The sequence below is a fragment of the Marmota flaviventris genome, chromosome 7 (genome assembly GCF_047511675.1).
Source record: "Marmota flaviventris isolate mMarFla1 chromosome 7, mMarFla1.hap1, whole genome shotgun sequence".
Classification (NCBI taxonomy): domain Eukaryota; kingdom Metazoa; phylum Chordata; class Mammalia; order Rodentia; family Sciuridae; genus Marmota; species Marmota flaviventris.
This window is the reverse complement of record NC_092504.1, coordinates 105,227,251-105,244,397: the sequence shown is the minus strand read 5'-3', so window position 1 is coordinate 105,244,397 and position 17,147 is coordinate 105,227,251. Positions and strand designations below refer to the sequence as shown.

The window sequence follows — 17,147 nt, the reverse complement described above, 5'->3', positions numbered from 1 at the left end:
GAAGCAAAATTTAGGATATAAATAATTATAAACAGAAAATGGTGAAAAAAGTACAGATATTGTATAAGTGACTGTCTTTGGACAGTGGATTTTTTTCCCTTTTTCTTTATTTACCCCTCAATCCATCTATCAATCAAATCTATCTATTTATTCCTTTTTCTAGTTTGTACGTTTTGTACTTGGCTTGTCCCCACAATGAATTTAAGATAATTGAAGGCAGGGACTGTTTTTATTGAGCACACATCACAGTATCTGGTTTGGTGGAGGTTCTCAGTACTGTCTGTTAAATGTTGTTAATAAAATTAGAATCTAATTGGGACTTGTTGAAAGCAGCTGAAGATACCAAGAATATCCAATAAGATAAATAGATGGATAATGGAGATGTAAGTCATAGACCAAGGCATAAAGAGTTCTGGCAGCAATTAGTGTGGCTCCAATCAGAAATGGGAGGTCAGAGACAGAACTTTTCACCCTGGGAAAAGAAATGAATTAAAACACGGACTGATTCTCCAAGTGTTTGTACAAGAATATAAGGTTCAAATATTATGAATTCTCAGAATTTGGTATATGGTTAAAAACTGCAGTTTCCTAAAACTGAAGCAAACAAGAAGCAAGATAAAATTAAGAAGCTTAGTAATTGTGAGATAACTAATACCACCACCCAAAAAAGAAGCTGGTTTGAAAATTACATAGTTAATAAGATTAGCTTTTTCTGTTCTCCATTATCTTGTAGTTTGGCATGAAGTAACTGTACTTTAGGTAGTTGATTTTATATTTTTTTAGTGAATAATAGAATGTGAATTTTGTCATTGTGGTTGACCTCTAGCACTGTTATAAAGAGAAAATTTTCTGGATCTTGGTGATTGATATTGCTTGTATGTTTACTACCATGGCTTGATAATAAGCATCATGTGTGTGTATATAGTTGCTTTTGTCTAACTAACTTTATACTAAAAAAATGAGTCTTCAACTCAGGAATGCTTTCCCAGTAGTTCTAGTTACTGAAAAGCACAAATTCAAATAAGTTATAAGCCTGAGTTCTTAGGCCAAGTTTAGTTTTTGTCATTGGTTAATGTATTCACCAATACCTGGTAAAGTTTCTTACTCATTTACTTTGAATCATCCAACAAAACCTTCTCATCCCTTAATATAATTTAATTTCTGAACATTCCAAACTAAGAGCAAATTCATGATTTTCCTCTGGAATCCATTCTGAAGGAACAAGCCACCTTTACTTCTTTGCTATGGCCCATTAATTTGATATATTCTGGGGGTTAGTCACAGCTTTGATTTAGTCACAGAACAATAAAGAGATGATTCACTGTAACTGTACCACATGATCAGAGTAGAGATAAGAACAAAACTGACTCAAGTCCTCTTGTAGGATAGTGTATCTCTCCCCTCTCGTATTATTGATAAACAGAAAGTTAATTTTAAAAATTATTTATGTTTTTCTCTGTGGTTTTAGGAAGATTATCATCAAATAAAACTACCATCTTGCATGTCTGTACTAAATGCTTTTTAAAAATATTTTTAATTGCAGATGAACACATTGCCTTTATTTTATTTTATTCATTTTTATGTGGTGCTCAGGATCGAACCCAGTGCCTCACACATGCTAGACAAGTGCTCTACCACTGAGCCACATCCCTACCTCCTGTACTAAATGTTTTTTTCAGGTGGAGAATACATGATGAGACAGTGGAAGAATATTTACTCCTAAGTCTCACGTCACTGTGTAAATTGATAGAATCTCTATGCAGGACAATTTTTAATATCCCTGAAAATTACAACTGAATGTATCTTTTAGACCAATGATTCCATATACAAAAGTTATGTTATAGATAAATATATGCATAGTTTAATATTACTTATTTTAAAAAATATTTCTTAGATGTTGATTTACCTTTATTTTATTCATTTATTTATATGCAGTACTGAAAATTAAACCCAGTGCCTCACACATGCTAGGCAAGTGATCTACCACTGAGCCCCAGCCCCAGCCCCTAATATTATTAAGTTTTATTAATTTTAACTCTGTTTATAATACAGAAGTGGGAATGTAATGCCAGTTAAATACATTATGAGATAACCCTAAAATAAAATCAAGAAACTCAATATAGAGAAGTAAATAAAAATTTCAAAAAGGTAAGCTTAAGGACACTTTGTATAGCATGCTATCCTAAATATATATATATATATATATATATATATATATATATATATATATACATATATATATATACATATATATATATATGCATATATATATATATATACATATATATATATATATATACATATATATATATACGTATATATATATATGTATATATATATATACATATATATATATATATATATACACACACACACACACACACACACATACATACATAATCCTAAAAAATAAAAAATTTCAAAAAGGCAAGCTTAAGGATCATTTGTATAGTTATGCAATCGTATGTGGGTTCCTAAAATATATATATTCCTAAAAAATATAAATATATTTTCCTAAAATACATATATATTCCTAATATATATATATTCCTAAAAAATATATATATTCCTAGAATATATATATATTCCTTATATATATATATTTTCATATATGTGAATGAGAAAAAAACAATTGTGTGTGTGTGTGTGTGTGTGTGTTTCTATTTTATGCATGTAATTTCTGTGGAAGGTTAAAAAGTAAAATTTGTTGGCTCAGCATTGCTAGGAACTACTCATGAAAAACAGACTTTTGTTTTGCAAAAAGATGTATCTTTTGAATTTTTTACTATGTGAACATGTTAACAAGTCAAAACTAAGTTTAAAAATGTATTAAATAAAAAAAATAGCAAAGGAGCTGGGGTAGAGCACTTGCCTAAGATGTGTGAGGCACTGGGTTCAATCCTCACCCCCACATAATAATAAATAAAATAAAGGTAATGTGTCCATCTACAACTAAAAATGTTTTAAAAAAATAAATATGCTTTATATACAGGCATTTTTTTCCACTCAATCTCATGACCAACTAATTAGAAAATGAGTCCCCAAAAATTTAGAAAATAATTTTTTAAATCATCTTTCTATCACATAAATATTGTTACCTTCCTATTCTAGAATAGAGTAGTATCATGGCTTTCTCTGCTCCACTATGTCAGCCAATATGAAACTGTTCATTCTGTAACTAGCAACTTTCCAGCTATAGTGCTTATTACTGGATTGGAAAAGATGCTCAAATCTTAGCCACACTGTTTTATTGAGCAAAATAGAACTGGACCATCACTATGTCTTATATGTCCTTAGACTTTTATTCTATTTCTCCATTTCCTGGATTTACTGGCCCTTTGTTGGATTTATTCCTAGGGATGTTCCATCCACTTGGTGGCCTCTGAAATTCAGAGAGAAACACATTTTTATGACCTCAGCATCATTAATTGAATGGAAGCTTTCCTTTCTAAAAATTCCGACAGAATTCTCAGATTTGAGCTTCATTTAAATAATTTTAAATTATTTGTCTCTTGTGCCTTTTGTGTGTATGTCTAGTAGGGAAACATTGGCTAGCTATTTATTATAAGTGCCTAGTTATTTCTCAAAACACATGAACTGAGAGTTTGGGGAAAATTACACCCCCATGAAAACAAAACTGTTGCTAAAATAAATTATGTGATAGATAGGAAAAAAAATAGCAGATAACAACTATAAGAGGATGTTATAAAGAAAATGCCTGATTTTCATTTGGAAAAAGTGGAGCCAGTAGAAGATGTGACTGGAAGGGAAAGCATTGTGGAAATAGGCCTAGACACAAAGAATTGCTCCTGATTTTAGGACTTAACTCAATTTTCTGATGTTCTCACTGTGGTTTGCTGCTACCAAACAGGTAGGCATCGGACACCTACCACTTAAGGGATGAAATGATTAGAATCAGCTTCCCATGGCTCTCATAGTTCCTCATAGAGTTTTGCCTGATGGTCAGTGGTTGACACTTAGATGGGAGGAATCCAGGTATATTGACTCCTGGCCCCTGGTGTATAAGACTGATAAAAAGCACATTTTAGAACTGATTATACTGTTTACATATAAAAAATGTTTTTCTGTATCACAATTAGATATTCTATATTCCTTTTCTTACTAAGTCCTTAGGTCTACAGCAAGTCTGATCACATCTTCCCAGCAGGGTGAATCACAGCAAAACTTAAAATCTAAGCATATGGAAGCCTAAGTATACTCAATACATGTTGAACAGCTGTATGAATAAATGTATTTTCTTGTGTAAAAATGAAAATATTAAGAATAGTATATCATCGATATAACACAAATAAAAATTACCTACATACTTTACATAAGAATAACATTGTTATAGCAGCAATACATTTCAATGTGTGTGTATATTTCTATAAAATTTTAGGACTGTTTTAATACACCCTTAAGTTAGGTTTTAGGGTAAGCCTTAAATTATTAGACCTAAAGAATTATAAAACTTAACCTGATGGCTTAAAAAAATAAAATATTTCACTTATATTCAGATCTGTTTATGTACCCAAGACTTTTAGTCCAATTGATCATGCTTTACTTCAAAAAATTCTTTTAAACAAGCTTTAATCCCATAAGACAGATTCATTAATTATGCTTTCATAGACAACATAATTAATAAATCTATAATATGGAATTATAGCTTCCAGTAAATATTAATAATGCAAACTCACTCTACCAAGCAACTTAAGAGGACCCAAACAAATAGATCATGTTATATGGCTGAAGCTTTCCTTCAACACTTCCACATGGAACATAAAAGCATGCAAAACAATTTAGCATCAACTTCTGAGATCTTTGGATAATTAAGTTTCCTTGGTGGAGGATATTGTGCATCCTGATAAAATGATCTGTCAAAATTTGTGTTTATGAAAGTTATAAGAACTCCGATAAAAGCCTAGAAACTAAGAGTATAATGACTATCATGTATTATAACCCTGAGTAACTCAGTTATATTGCTAAGTGTTTTTAAGTTTTAATCTTATAATAGTTTTAGATTTACAAAAAAAGTTTCAGAGGAAGTATAGAGAACTCTTATATATTCATTACCAATTTTCCTCTATTTTTTTTTCTCAGAAATGGTTATAGAAGTTTTATTGTTTATTGAACATTTATTTTTAATTAAAAATATAAATTACATATGTATGGGGCATAATGGGATGTCTTAATACATGTATTCATTGTAGAATGATTAAATCAAGTTAATTAACATAACCATCACCTCACATTTTTTTTCTTTTTTATTTTTTTATTTTCCCTTCTCCCCACTCATCTTTAGCAGACACCTGCCTCCCACCTCATCAAGCACACAGTTCATCGAAGGAGAATTCCAGTTTCCTCCTTGTCCACAGTGTAGACTTGCCTACCTCTGCAGCCATTGGTACACCCCGCCCCCCAGGCCTCCTCCTCATCCCGGTGTCTGTCACCTACAGTCCCTGGGGATTATAATCAAGTTATCTTCTCTCTTCCTGCTCTCTGTTTTCTTTTTTTTCTTTTTTTATTTTTTTTATTGATTGTTCAAAACATTACAAAGCTCTTGACATATCATATTTCATACATTAGATTCAAGTGGGTTATGAACTCCCATTTTTACCCCAAATACAGATTACAGAATCACATGGATTTATTTTGGCTCACAGTTTTGGAGGTCTCAGTCCATAGTTATTTGACCCATTTGTTTGGAGTGGTTGATAGTGTGTGGTCATAGAAGTTGCTTACCACATGATGGCTGGGGAGTAAAAGATAGAAAGAAGAATGGCTAGTTCTCAATATCCCCTTCCAAGAGGCCCCGCCTCTATCCATCACTTCCCAATAGTAGTGCCACAGTCTGGGGACCAAGCCTTTAACACATGTGCCTATGGATGACACCTATACAAACCATGGCATAGAAGACTCATCTTCTGAAACAGCAGTAACAAAGTAGCAAGTAGTTTCTCTAAAATTAGTCAAGTAAAGAGAATTCTAGAGAGCAACATGCATTGAGAAGAAGATGATATTCATCAGAACATGTACAAAATGTTCAAAAGTAAATATCTGTCTAGATTTTATTATTGAACTTAAAGAACATAGGTAACATGAAGCTCAATTCAGAGAAAAATAAAATATTGTTGACAAAATGAGATAGAAATGAAGTCTGCTAATTTGAGTGGAATAATACTTTAAGGGTAGAAAAATATTAGGTTCATATTATTTATTCACTTTAGCATCAGAAAGAAGCAGTTTATCTGTTGGATATAGAACCAGCCAGGCCAGGACACTTCTTAGATTTGGGATAGGCTTCTTATACAAAAATGTCTAATGCAGTCTTCAGTGGATATCAAAGCCCAAGTGTATTAATGAATCTCTTGGGATTCACTTTCACTTTGTTGTCAACCAACCATTCCCAGAGTCTCTGAAATATAAAAAGAGTAAATGAAGCCATAATTTAGCATTATTTTATTAAGAAAATTGTGAATTAACATATATTGCTACATTTTGAAAACTCAAAAAGTAACTTACAAAAGGATTTCATATATATAATGTCTATCATATATATTATATATGTGAACTCAGGGATGCTTTACCACTGAGCTACAACAGATCTTTTTATTTTATTTAGAGACAGATTCCAAGTTTCCAAGGCTGTCTTGAACTTGGATCCTCCCTTCTCACCAAAGTAACTGGAATTATAGGCACAGTCACCACAACTGCCATTAATGTATATTTTGGTAGACACTTGCATCAATATTACTATCTTCAAAGGAAAGGGCAAATGAATTAAAATATGAAGTACAGAAAAGACTTATCTTCAAGTGTTTACTGTAATTCTATCTAAAAAAGCATAAACATAGTGGAATGACACATAAATTATAGAACACTGAAAAGGAAATGGAGAAACAATAATAAATGAAGATACTTCTGATTTTTTTTATGTTTTCTCAACTCGATAATTTAGTGCAGTATATCAAATGTTGTCATGTAGATTGATTTGTTTTTCAAAACACTTATCTCAAGATTTCCTTAGAGCAACAGAACTAAAATGTAACACTTACTATAAAATGGATTTGACAGTAAAAGCCAGAACAAAGTTTTCTTTAAGAATGACATTCACATAATCAGTGTTGTGTGAGGCAATGAAGCTTGGAATCTTGTTTTCCAAAATTCCTTAGAATTATACACATTTATTTCCAGGAAGTTGTAGGAGACCTCTACCCTTGAGAAAGTTTGCTATAGAGCTTGATTTTAAGCTCATTGTCTTATGGGAGTTCAAAAACTTTCATTTGCAAGAGTATGATCCAGGCTTTTGAATTTCCAAAACTGAATGTTACCACTGTCTCCTGAATATACATTTTTAAGGGATGATTTATTAATAGGATATGCAGACTATCAATTTTATGAGTCAATATCAGATAATTCATCTGTGTATAATCTTTTCTGTCACTTGCTTAAAATCTCATGTGAAATCTCACACTGACAAAAGCAGCACAAGGAGTCTTGCTTATGATCTTTTCCTATTTCTGCAAAAAGTTTCATTCATTTCTTCTATTAGAATCCTCCAATCGCTTAGTTGATTAGAAAAGCTTTACTTCTCTCTTGTATCATGTAACCAGATAGTGACAGGCAATAATTGATAATATTTCCTAATTTTTATCAGTTAAATATCCTGGAATCACTAGATAAATTTAGAAATAAAAGAGAATGAGCAATTCATTCAAGTATTTGCTACATGTATTTTCTACTTTTAGTAGATTAAAAGTATTGTTCTGATTTTACTAGAGTTCTCCTACCAACATTTTAAATAAGTAGCCGTATATCAATTTCTAAAATAGTTGCAATATATTATGTGAAAATTATACTGAATATCTTCATTCCTATTTTAGAGTTCTTATTCATGGTTTCTGGAATAGTAAATCTAAAGTACTCTTAATGGCTATCTAAAATATGTTCAGTTTATTGTACATTTTAATCAAAAGAATTGAAATAATGTTTGAATAGACACTAAGAATGTGTAGCAATTGTACCATCTAGGCAAACTTGTTCTCTTATCTGAGTCAAGATTAATTCTTTATTTAAAATTCATTGAAATTTTTTTCTGTATTTGTGTGCATGTATATTTGAAACCAAGTAGAAAAATATGAGCATATATTATTTTCAAATTCGTATTTGCTTATCTACTTAAGTGGAAAAAATCCTGAGAGAATGTGTTAAGGATATAATGAAGTATCTTCTGTTGCTGCCTATTATTAGTATCTTTTTTCTTGCTTTTTGTAAATTAAATAAATAATGAACTTCTAAGGCCATGTCTTTTTAAAGGTTAATCTTTTATTTAAGAATTTTTTTAAAAAATACCTTTGTTTTTATTTATTTATTTTTATATGGTGCGGAGGATCAAACCCAGCTAGGCAAGCGCTCTACCATTGAGCCACAACCCCAGCCCTTATTTAAGAAGTTTTAATCGATTATATTTTCAAAGGATTAGGACAGTGTTAACAACATTCCTATCATTCTCTTATAATTGATTACATGCTTTGTATTTATTTTTTTATCTAGAAAAATGTAAGAGAGCTTTTAGAATACCAGAAACTATAAATATAGGAACTTCTTAAATTTAATATTTCTTTTGTTTTCATTTGTATATTATTGACAGATATGGTTTCTATGATGAAAAATAAAACTAGGTCCATTAACTTAAATTTCTGTGGAAGGAAAAAAAATGCATGATGCATGTTGCAAAATCAACTAAAAGACATTGAAATAGCAATGTAATAGGTCATTACAGATACAGATTAATTTTTAAAAGAAAATGCAAATCTATGTGTTCAGCAAAGATAATGCTAAATATCTTTGTATTTATGAGATGCATTTGGTAGCCATTATATTTAATGAAATACACTAAAAAGATCCATGAAGAACGATAGTTTGATTAATTTCCCAGATAACTATTTCTATATGAGCGATGATTAAATAATCATGATTTGGATTCTTATATGTCCTTATTTATTTATCTGTTTCTTATAACAAGAAGCATTGGATTCTAAGGTATGAGTGGCAAGAATGACTACAGAAAGGCCCCTGTTCATTGTAGTTTCTCTTTCTTCACAGAGTGCAGACATGAGCCCAGCAAGCAGCACCACTTCGCTTCCTGTTAGTCCTCTCACTGAAGAGCCAGTGCCTTTCAAGGTAAAGAAATAACCAGAAAGGATTTTTTTTCATATTTTTAGGTTAAAAAATAGTTGAAACTAGATAGTTGATGCATAGGAAGCAAGGTAAGCTGTTTTAATCTTTAAGAACATGATTTCAAATATTTAAACCATTGTTTTTTCTCTACATTGTTATTTTATTGCTAGCTGAAGGTAAAGGTGTTAACTACTTTGTGGAACAGTTGTTTGCCCTACATCTAAGATACAGGGATTTTATCATAATCTTTGATGCATGTGATTTAGGAGTTTCACGTCTGTTGTTTATACTAATTCAAGTTAAAGGTTTAGAATGAATTATTTAAGCCTTATCAGCAGTTACATTTTTGTTAGCAATGCTAGGTCACCAAAAAGTAATGATGCAATCATTACAAAATAAAAGTCAACATTAAGATTTGAAATATGGACTCATTCTCTGAAATATTTATTAAGTATTTAAGCGAATATGCAAATAAATATTTAAATGCTATGAGTAGAGATGCTATATGTACATTAAAAACATGAAGTATGTTATTTCCCCATTTAAGAACAGGTGTTTCACTTTAAGCCAAAGCTTGAGATCAACTATTTTATATTTGTACCAAGAAAAGTGAATATAATTAGAATTATATAAAGACAATTCTTAAGAGTATGAGGAAAAAAATGATAAAATTGGAATGATGTAGACACCTGAATTGCTTTCCGTATAATTTGGTTTAAAACAGCACTTCATACTTTTGAGACTCATGATTTTCATGATTTGTCATAAAAGTGTTATTGTTATGAGATATTTTTCCTTGTTCATGTCAAAACTCTATGCTATTGAAGTTTGTTTTAGTCAGCTTTTTCACTGCTGTGACTAAAAGACCTGACAAGAATAATTATAGAGAAGGAAAAGTTTATTTGAGGGCTCATGGTTTCTAAGGTTTCAGTTCATAGAAAGTAGGCTCCATTCCTTGGGGTTGGAGGTGAGGCTGAACATCATGGCAGAAGAGTATGGTGGAGGGAATGGGCTTTCAGGATGATCAAGAAGCAGAAAGAGAGATATTCTGCTCCCCAGATAGAAAATTCATAACCCAAAGGCATGCCCCCAATCCACCTCCTCCATCTACACCCTAACTACCTTAGGTTATCACTCAGATAATCATTCAGGGAATTAACTCACTGATTGGGTTAAGACTATCATAACCCAATCATTTCTCTTCTAAATCTTCTTGCATAGTCTCGCACATGAAGTATTGGGGAACATCTCACATCCAAACCATGAGGAACTTTATCTTGCTTATGCCTAATTATGGATCTCTTATACTCAGTATTTCTTTATTGTTGAAAATTATAAAAGGTCATGAATTCCATTGAGGATGTTTAGTTTTCCCCTTATGAATGCTTTATTTGCTTAATAATAAAGAAATAATTTTTAAAAGCTAATTTCTGTATCAAAAGAATGGTTACATGCAGAATAATATTTGATTCCATTATTTATTGAGAAATATTTCCTTTGTTATTTTATATTAAAATGAGAACATAATACTAATGCTTCAAAGTTTAGCATGACTTGATATTTCCATTTTATTTGGCATGTGGGATGAAATTTATAGAAGAAACAAATCTTTAACAAGACTTTATTTGAACTCTGAAAGCTTCACCAGAAACCATTTTCTCTTTTTAATATATTGATATTGACTATAGTCCTCAAAAATTAATGTATTTTTTACAAAGGTAGAAAAGTAGGTCAGATATGTTCCAGAATCTGCTGACATAATGCTAATATAAATATAATTATTCTACTTAGATTCTTTAACTGGTTCTAAGAGATCAATATTGTTTCTAAGTTAATGTGTTTAAGTGGTTTTATAAGCAATTAAAACTTTCAAGTGCTTATAATATGTAATATTGACATTCGATGCTAATGTAGTCTTTCTTAAATTACTTTTTTGTGAAAAGAATATTTATGTTTTTTTAAAAAATTTTATTACTTGTAAAATGATGTCATAAGTACTTAAAAGTATGTAAAATTTAAATTTCAAAATTATGAAATAAAACTCCAGCATTTTCTTCTTTTATCTTTAATTTATAAATTTTCACTATGTAAATGAGTAATGGAATATTTATTTATCTTTATGTAAAGGCAAGATGTATTGAAAATATCTTTAGAAGTACCTTAGCAGTCTGGTATATCATAAATTTCAAAAATCTGTTGAAAATCATTGAAACCATGGAAAACGTAATTTTTCTTATAAACATACCAGGAAAAAAATATAATGTTATAATTCCTATATGTCTCTCTAAGATTATGATACTTGACTAATATGCTAACTAGAAAAAAAAAGTGTTGTATTTTTCTCCATGAATGTTGCATGGGTGAGGGATATTCCTTAGCCTCCTACAATAAAGTATGTGCAGCGACCCATCACCCTCCACTCTGATATTGGAGGACAAAAACCTCTGAAAGATAAGTATTGGTGACTGATTGCAGGACTTGATTTTCCCTTTTCTTCTGGGAAAACTAGTCTACTAATAAAAAGGTGGTCCCTCCATTTCCATGGTTCATTTTGGAAATTCAGAACCATTGAAGGGAGATATCTTGTTTCGGTTTAAACATTTATCATGATGAATGCTTTACTTTACACTTTATCTTTAGAATGACATTTCAGGCTAAATTAATTTTAACCATACCATTTTCAATTTTAAAAAAGACTGTTATTTTTAAAAACCTAGTAAATACTATCCCACTAATGTTTGTGCCTTTATTATTTTTCTGGGAGTGGGGGGTTACTGGGGATGGAACTCAAGGGCACACAGCCACATCCCCAGCCCTATTTTGTATTTTATTTAGAGACAGAGTCCCTAAATAAAATAAAATAAATTAAAGCCTCACTTTTGCTACGGCTGTCTTGTCTGCCTCAGCCTCCCAAGCCACTGGGATTCTAGGCATGCACCACCACGATGGCTGTGCCTTGTTCACCTGGATGTTAAATGAAATATTGGATAGGAAATCTGCCTAATGAACAACATTGGAGGTCTTTCCATCTTCCAGGGTCTTTTATAGTTTCTTTCTTCAGTGTTGTGTAGTTTTCATTGTAGATATCTTTACCTTCTTGGGTAAATTTATTCCTAGGAGTTGTTTCCTTCCTTCCTTCCCTCCTTCCTTTCTTCCTTTCTTTCTTCCTTCCTTCCCTTCTCCCTCCCTCCTTTCTTCCTTCCCTCCCTCCCTCCCTCCCTCCCTCCTTACTTCCTTCCATTATGAATGCAACTGTTTTTCTCATTCCCCCCGCCCAGCAGATTCACTATATAGAAAAGCTATTGGCTTTTATATGTTAGTTTTGTATCCTGCTACATTGGAAGACTGGTTTATCATTCTAAGAGATACTTTGGGGAGTCTTGAGGAATTTTTCAGTATAGAATCATATCATAGGCAAACAGAGATAATTTCACTCTCTCCTTTCCTTTTGAATCTCTTTTATTTCTTTTTCAGGCTAAAGTTTCCAGGGCTAAATTTAAAAAGAGTGCTGAGAGTAGAGACCAATGTCTCATTCTTGATTTTAAAGGAAATTCCTTTAATTTTTCCCCATTGAGTTATAATTTTTGATATGGGTTTACACTATTCAATATTCATTTGTAGCTGGGCACAGTGGTGCACACTTGTAATCCCAGTAACCAGGAGGCTAAGGCAGAAGGATCGAAAGTTGGGGCTGGTCTCAACAACTTAACAAGGCCCTAAGCGACTTAGCAAGACCCTGTTACAAAATAAAAAAGGGCTGGGGATGTAGGTTAGTGGTAGAATACCCTATGTTCAATTTCTAGTACCCCTCCCCCTAAAATTTATTTTCACAAGTCGTGCTATTTATTTTATAACTTTGGCTATTCAGTTGAGCTTGTATATCAGGTTCTTATGAAAACTAATTAATAGAAATGTTTATTAATTTTGAAGGAAAAAGTAAATGAACTGTCTTTATGAATAACTAATAAGTGTAGTAAAACATTAGTTGGAAAAAAGACAACCAAAATGACAATAAGGGCATAGGGTATCATTTAATCAGGAACACACCAGAGTAAACTTTTCTTTAATTTTCCAAACCTCCATAGTAGGATAACCTGGTGACTCCTAAATGCATGGCTTTCACTGAAAGAATATTACTCAATTTTAAAAAAAAATACTGGGGGGAAACTCACTGTAAACAAAGCACTGTTGATATTTTTCTCTTTTGCTATAACGTCAATATAGTGAGTAGCTTCAATTTATCTTGTCTACCAATATCAGGAGTGAAAAGAGCATCTTTGGAGACTCTAGAAGAGAGGGGTCAAAAATTGTGGTGTGACCTTCACAGCATCTTCCACTGTACACCAAGCAGAGTTAGATTTGTGTGCTCCCACAGAAATCTAACTCTGCTTGGTGTACAATGGAAGATTTATTGTATCTTATTGTTGTTGCTTTTTATATATTAGATTTAGTAGTCTCTTTTAGTTTTAGAAATCACCTTTTCAGCCCACTGTGGTGTATTTCTGCATTTCTAGTCACTTTTTGACTAGTCCACCTATTCCTTCACTGATTTGTTGGTGGAACAGTTTATTGAATACTTACCATATGCTTGATGATTTTCTAAGACATCAAAGCAGACATTATAAGTACATGCATTAATGGTGTTTGGGTTCTAGTGAGAAGAAATAAACAACAAATAAATAAATATACAACACTTCAGGTAGGGTAAATATTAAAATGAAAAATAATGCAGGATTTGCAGGATAGAAAGTAGCACTGGAGTGTGTTGCTATTTCAACAAGGATGTTCAAAGAAGGCCTGTTTTGAGTAGGGGACATTTTGGTTGAGACCATAATAATAAAAAGGGAGAAAGCCACTCATGCTTCCAGGTTAAGAGGCAAAAGTTTTGAGGAAAGAGAACAGTTTATGTATTCAGGATTGGTATTCTGAGTGGAGAAGAGCAAATGAGAGAACAGGTAGTTTAAGAGATCAAGCCATAGAGAAACCTTAATAGGAAAGGTCTTGTATGCTGTGTTAGACTCAGTATCTTACTTTGCATGGAACAGGAAACCACTGGAGCATTTTCAGAAAAACAATAGAATAATCAGACTTTATTTTAAAACGTTTACTTGGCTTCTATGAAGATATCTGAAGGACATGATAAAAGAAGGAAGCCAAGGTTCCTATAGTTTAGGGATTAGGTGGCTTAAATTGGAGTGGTAAAATTGAAGGGGTAAGAATTGGTTGAATATTGAACACATTTTGAATGTTGAGCTAGTGGGATGTATTAATACATAGGATGGGTCATACATAGGATATACTGAAAAGACAAAACGAAAGATGATTCTAGTTATATTGTTCTCTATATTTCCCAAGTTTCACTCTATAAATTATCTTTCTGGTATCATAAATAACTAAATATCATGATATAAAGACTAATGAAGTTTTTTTTATTTGACTGGTTTTTATTATAGTAATAAAACAGAAAGATGAAATGTGAGATGGTAGAGGACATTGACTTTGCTTAGGCTAATATTCAATCCCACAATTAATACTCATTTTTATAATCTATTTTCTCAATTAAATAACTGAAAAGCACACAGGTAAAGCTAGACATGAAGTCATTTGAGGCAGTTTCTGATAGATCAATAATTATGGGAGAAAAATGTGATTCATTGGTACTTAGTTGACAAAATGATTAGGTAAAAATTTTCAAGGGACAGATGATGAATTTTTAATATAAATTCACATTATGATTATTTTAAGGAATCAGTTGATATTAATGTCTTGGTCAATTGTCTGCTGTTGTAACAGCATATCACATACTGGATGAATTATAAACAACAGAATTCTATTTACACCATAGTTATGGAGGCTAGAAAACCTAAGGGTGTGGTGCAAGATACTGATAAGGGTCTCCTTGCTGCATCATAACATGGAGAAGTAAATGAGTAGATGGGAAAGAGAGAGGAAATGGGACTTAACTCAACCTTTTTATTAGGAACCCATTCCCACCATGTTGATCTTACTCCACTCACGAAGGCAAAGCCCTGTGGCCTAATCATCTCTTGAGGATTCTCTCTCTTATTACCATCACAGTGGCAACTAAATTTTTATATGAGTTTTGGAGGGGAATTTCAAAACATAGCAGTTATGACAGTAATTTTAAATAAAAATGTCATCAATATGTTCTATAATGGGAATAGAAGTTAAGGGGGATCTATTATCTATAATATGCATATTTAAGTTATCTGAAGGCTTAAGTAAGGTAGATGATGAAGATCACCCCTTTATTCACAAGTCCAATACCTGTCTATATGACTAGAACCCCTGCAAGCCTGTTGGCCTGTCCTTCCTTTGCAACCCCTTCCTTCATCCTCCTCTTCTCCAGGAACTAGCTTGAGTTTCCTCCCAGTATAATCTTTTGAGAATGGAGTTGTTACATGGTAGCTGACTTCCTCTACAGTGACTGTTTTAAGAAAAGAAAAAGTAGAAGTGCCAGGCCATTTAGGACTAGGCTCAGCAATACCAGCTTCACTTCCACATTCTTGATTTGGTTAGGTAATTATGCCAGTGGTCCCCAGGTCTACTTCCACAAAGATTTGTAAAAACACAGAACTCCACATACACAATACAATCTCATCTCCCTGCAGTGAAAATACAGCAAGATACATGTGGAGTTTCAGCTCAGCAAAGCCCATTAGAAACTTGGCAACAGAGGCTTTTACTGTGGGCTGATCATGCGGGATCTCTATACCTAATGGTTACCAAAATTCCAAACTCCAAGAAAGAAATCTGGTGTTTAACATAAACCATATTGTTTATACAAACATTTGAGGAACAGTGAACCAGTCTTACCATTTTATGGAAAGTTTTTCTTGTAGGACACTGGTTACAGGTCAAGTATTTAGACAAGGGCCAAATAGCCAACACTGCAGGCAGGGCTTTGGAAGGGTGGTATGTAACATGAAGGCTGCCATAACAAAATACCACAGTCTAAGGTGGCTTAGAAAACAGAGCTCTGTTTTGTCACAGTTCTGGAGGGTAGCACCCAAGATAAGGTGTTGGCATCGGGGGTTTCTTCTGGGGCTACTCTCCTTGGCTTGTGTCCTTATGTGGCCTTTCCTCTGTGTAACTGACCTTTCTTCCTCTTCTTATAAGGACACCAGTCTCATCAGATCAAGTCCTGATCCTAGGAGCCTCATTTTAACTTACCACCTCTTTAAAGATCATCTCTCTATATATGGTTACATTGTAAGGTGCTAGGGATTGAGACTTACAAATTTGTGGGGAGCCCAATTCGGCCTATAATGAATAGGCAGACTCAGACCTGCTATGTGAACTCTCTATTACACACACAAAAACCTTAAATCAAGAAATGGGGAAATAAATTGCACTTTTTGATAGGGAATGACAGAGAATTGTAGCAATTTTTAAACTATATGTTGCTCTGTGATATTCTTTTAGTAGGTCAGTTTCATGTCTATTGAATTCTCAGTCAGGTATGAGGAATCTTGGTTTGAAGGCAGAAAGAAAAGAGTTTTTCTTATTTATATTTATTAATCAGTATATCATTTGAGCATATTTTCCAATGCCACTTTAAATTCTATTAGTTTTAGAAATTTCACTCAATTTGAATTAAAGTCCTTCAAAAATTGTTGTTGAAAATATCAAAGAATATTTTACTGAATTCATATAAATACATTAAAAGTAATAAAATTTAATCAAAATAACAACTACCAAACAATAATTTCTATAATATGTTTATATAGTATAATCTAGGTTAATTATTTTTCCTCTGCTCTATTGAGAAAATTTAGAATTAACATTATATCTATTGATATTTGCAGATAGCATTATTGTTCCATAATGATTGCTCTTATAGCTTGGGAATTTATATCCTAGTAAGAAAAATAAAAGTTTAACATAAATGAAAGCCAAAGTGAACTTAACTTGTGGCAAAAGATACAGTATCTCTCATACATTGT

General features: G+C 32.3%; 1 protein-coding gene across 1 annotated transcript in view; it reads left to right on the top strand.

The window, feature by feature from the left end:
• Positions 1-17,147, top strand: part of Ccser1 (coiled-coil serine rich protein 1) — a 660,775-nt gene that overhangs the window by 473,834 nt on the left and 169,794 nt on the right. The window contains exon 7 of the mRNA XM_071614850.1: positions 9,106-9,183. Within this exon, the coding sequence (XP_071470951.1) occupies positions 9,106-9,183 (78 nt within the window). The remainder of the gene's footprint in view (positions 1-9,105; positions 9,184-17,147) is intronic.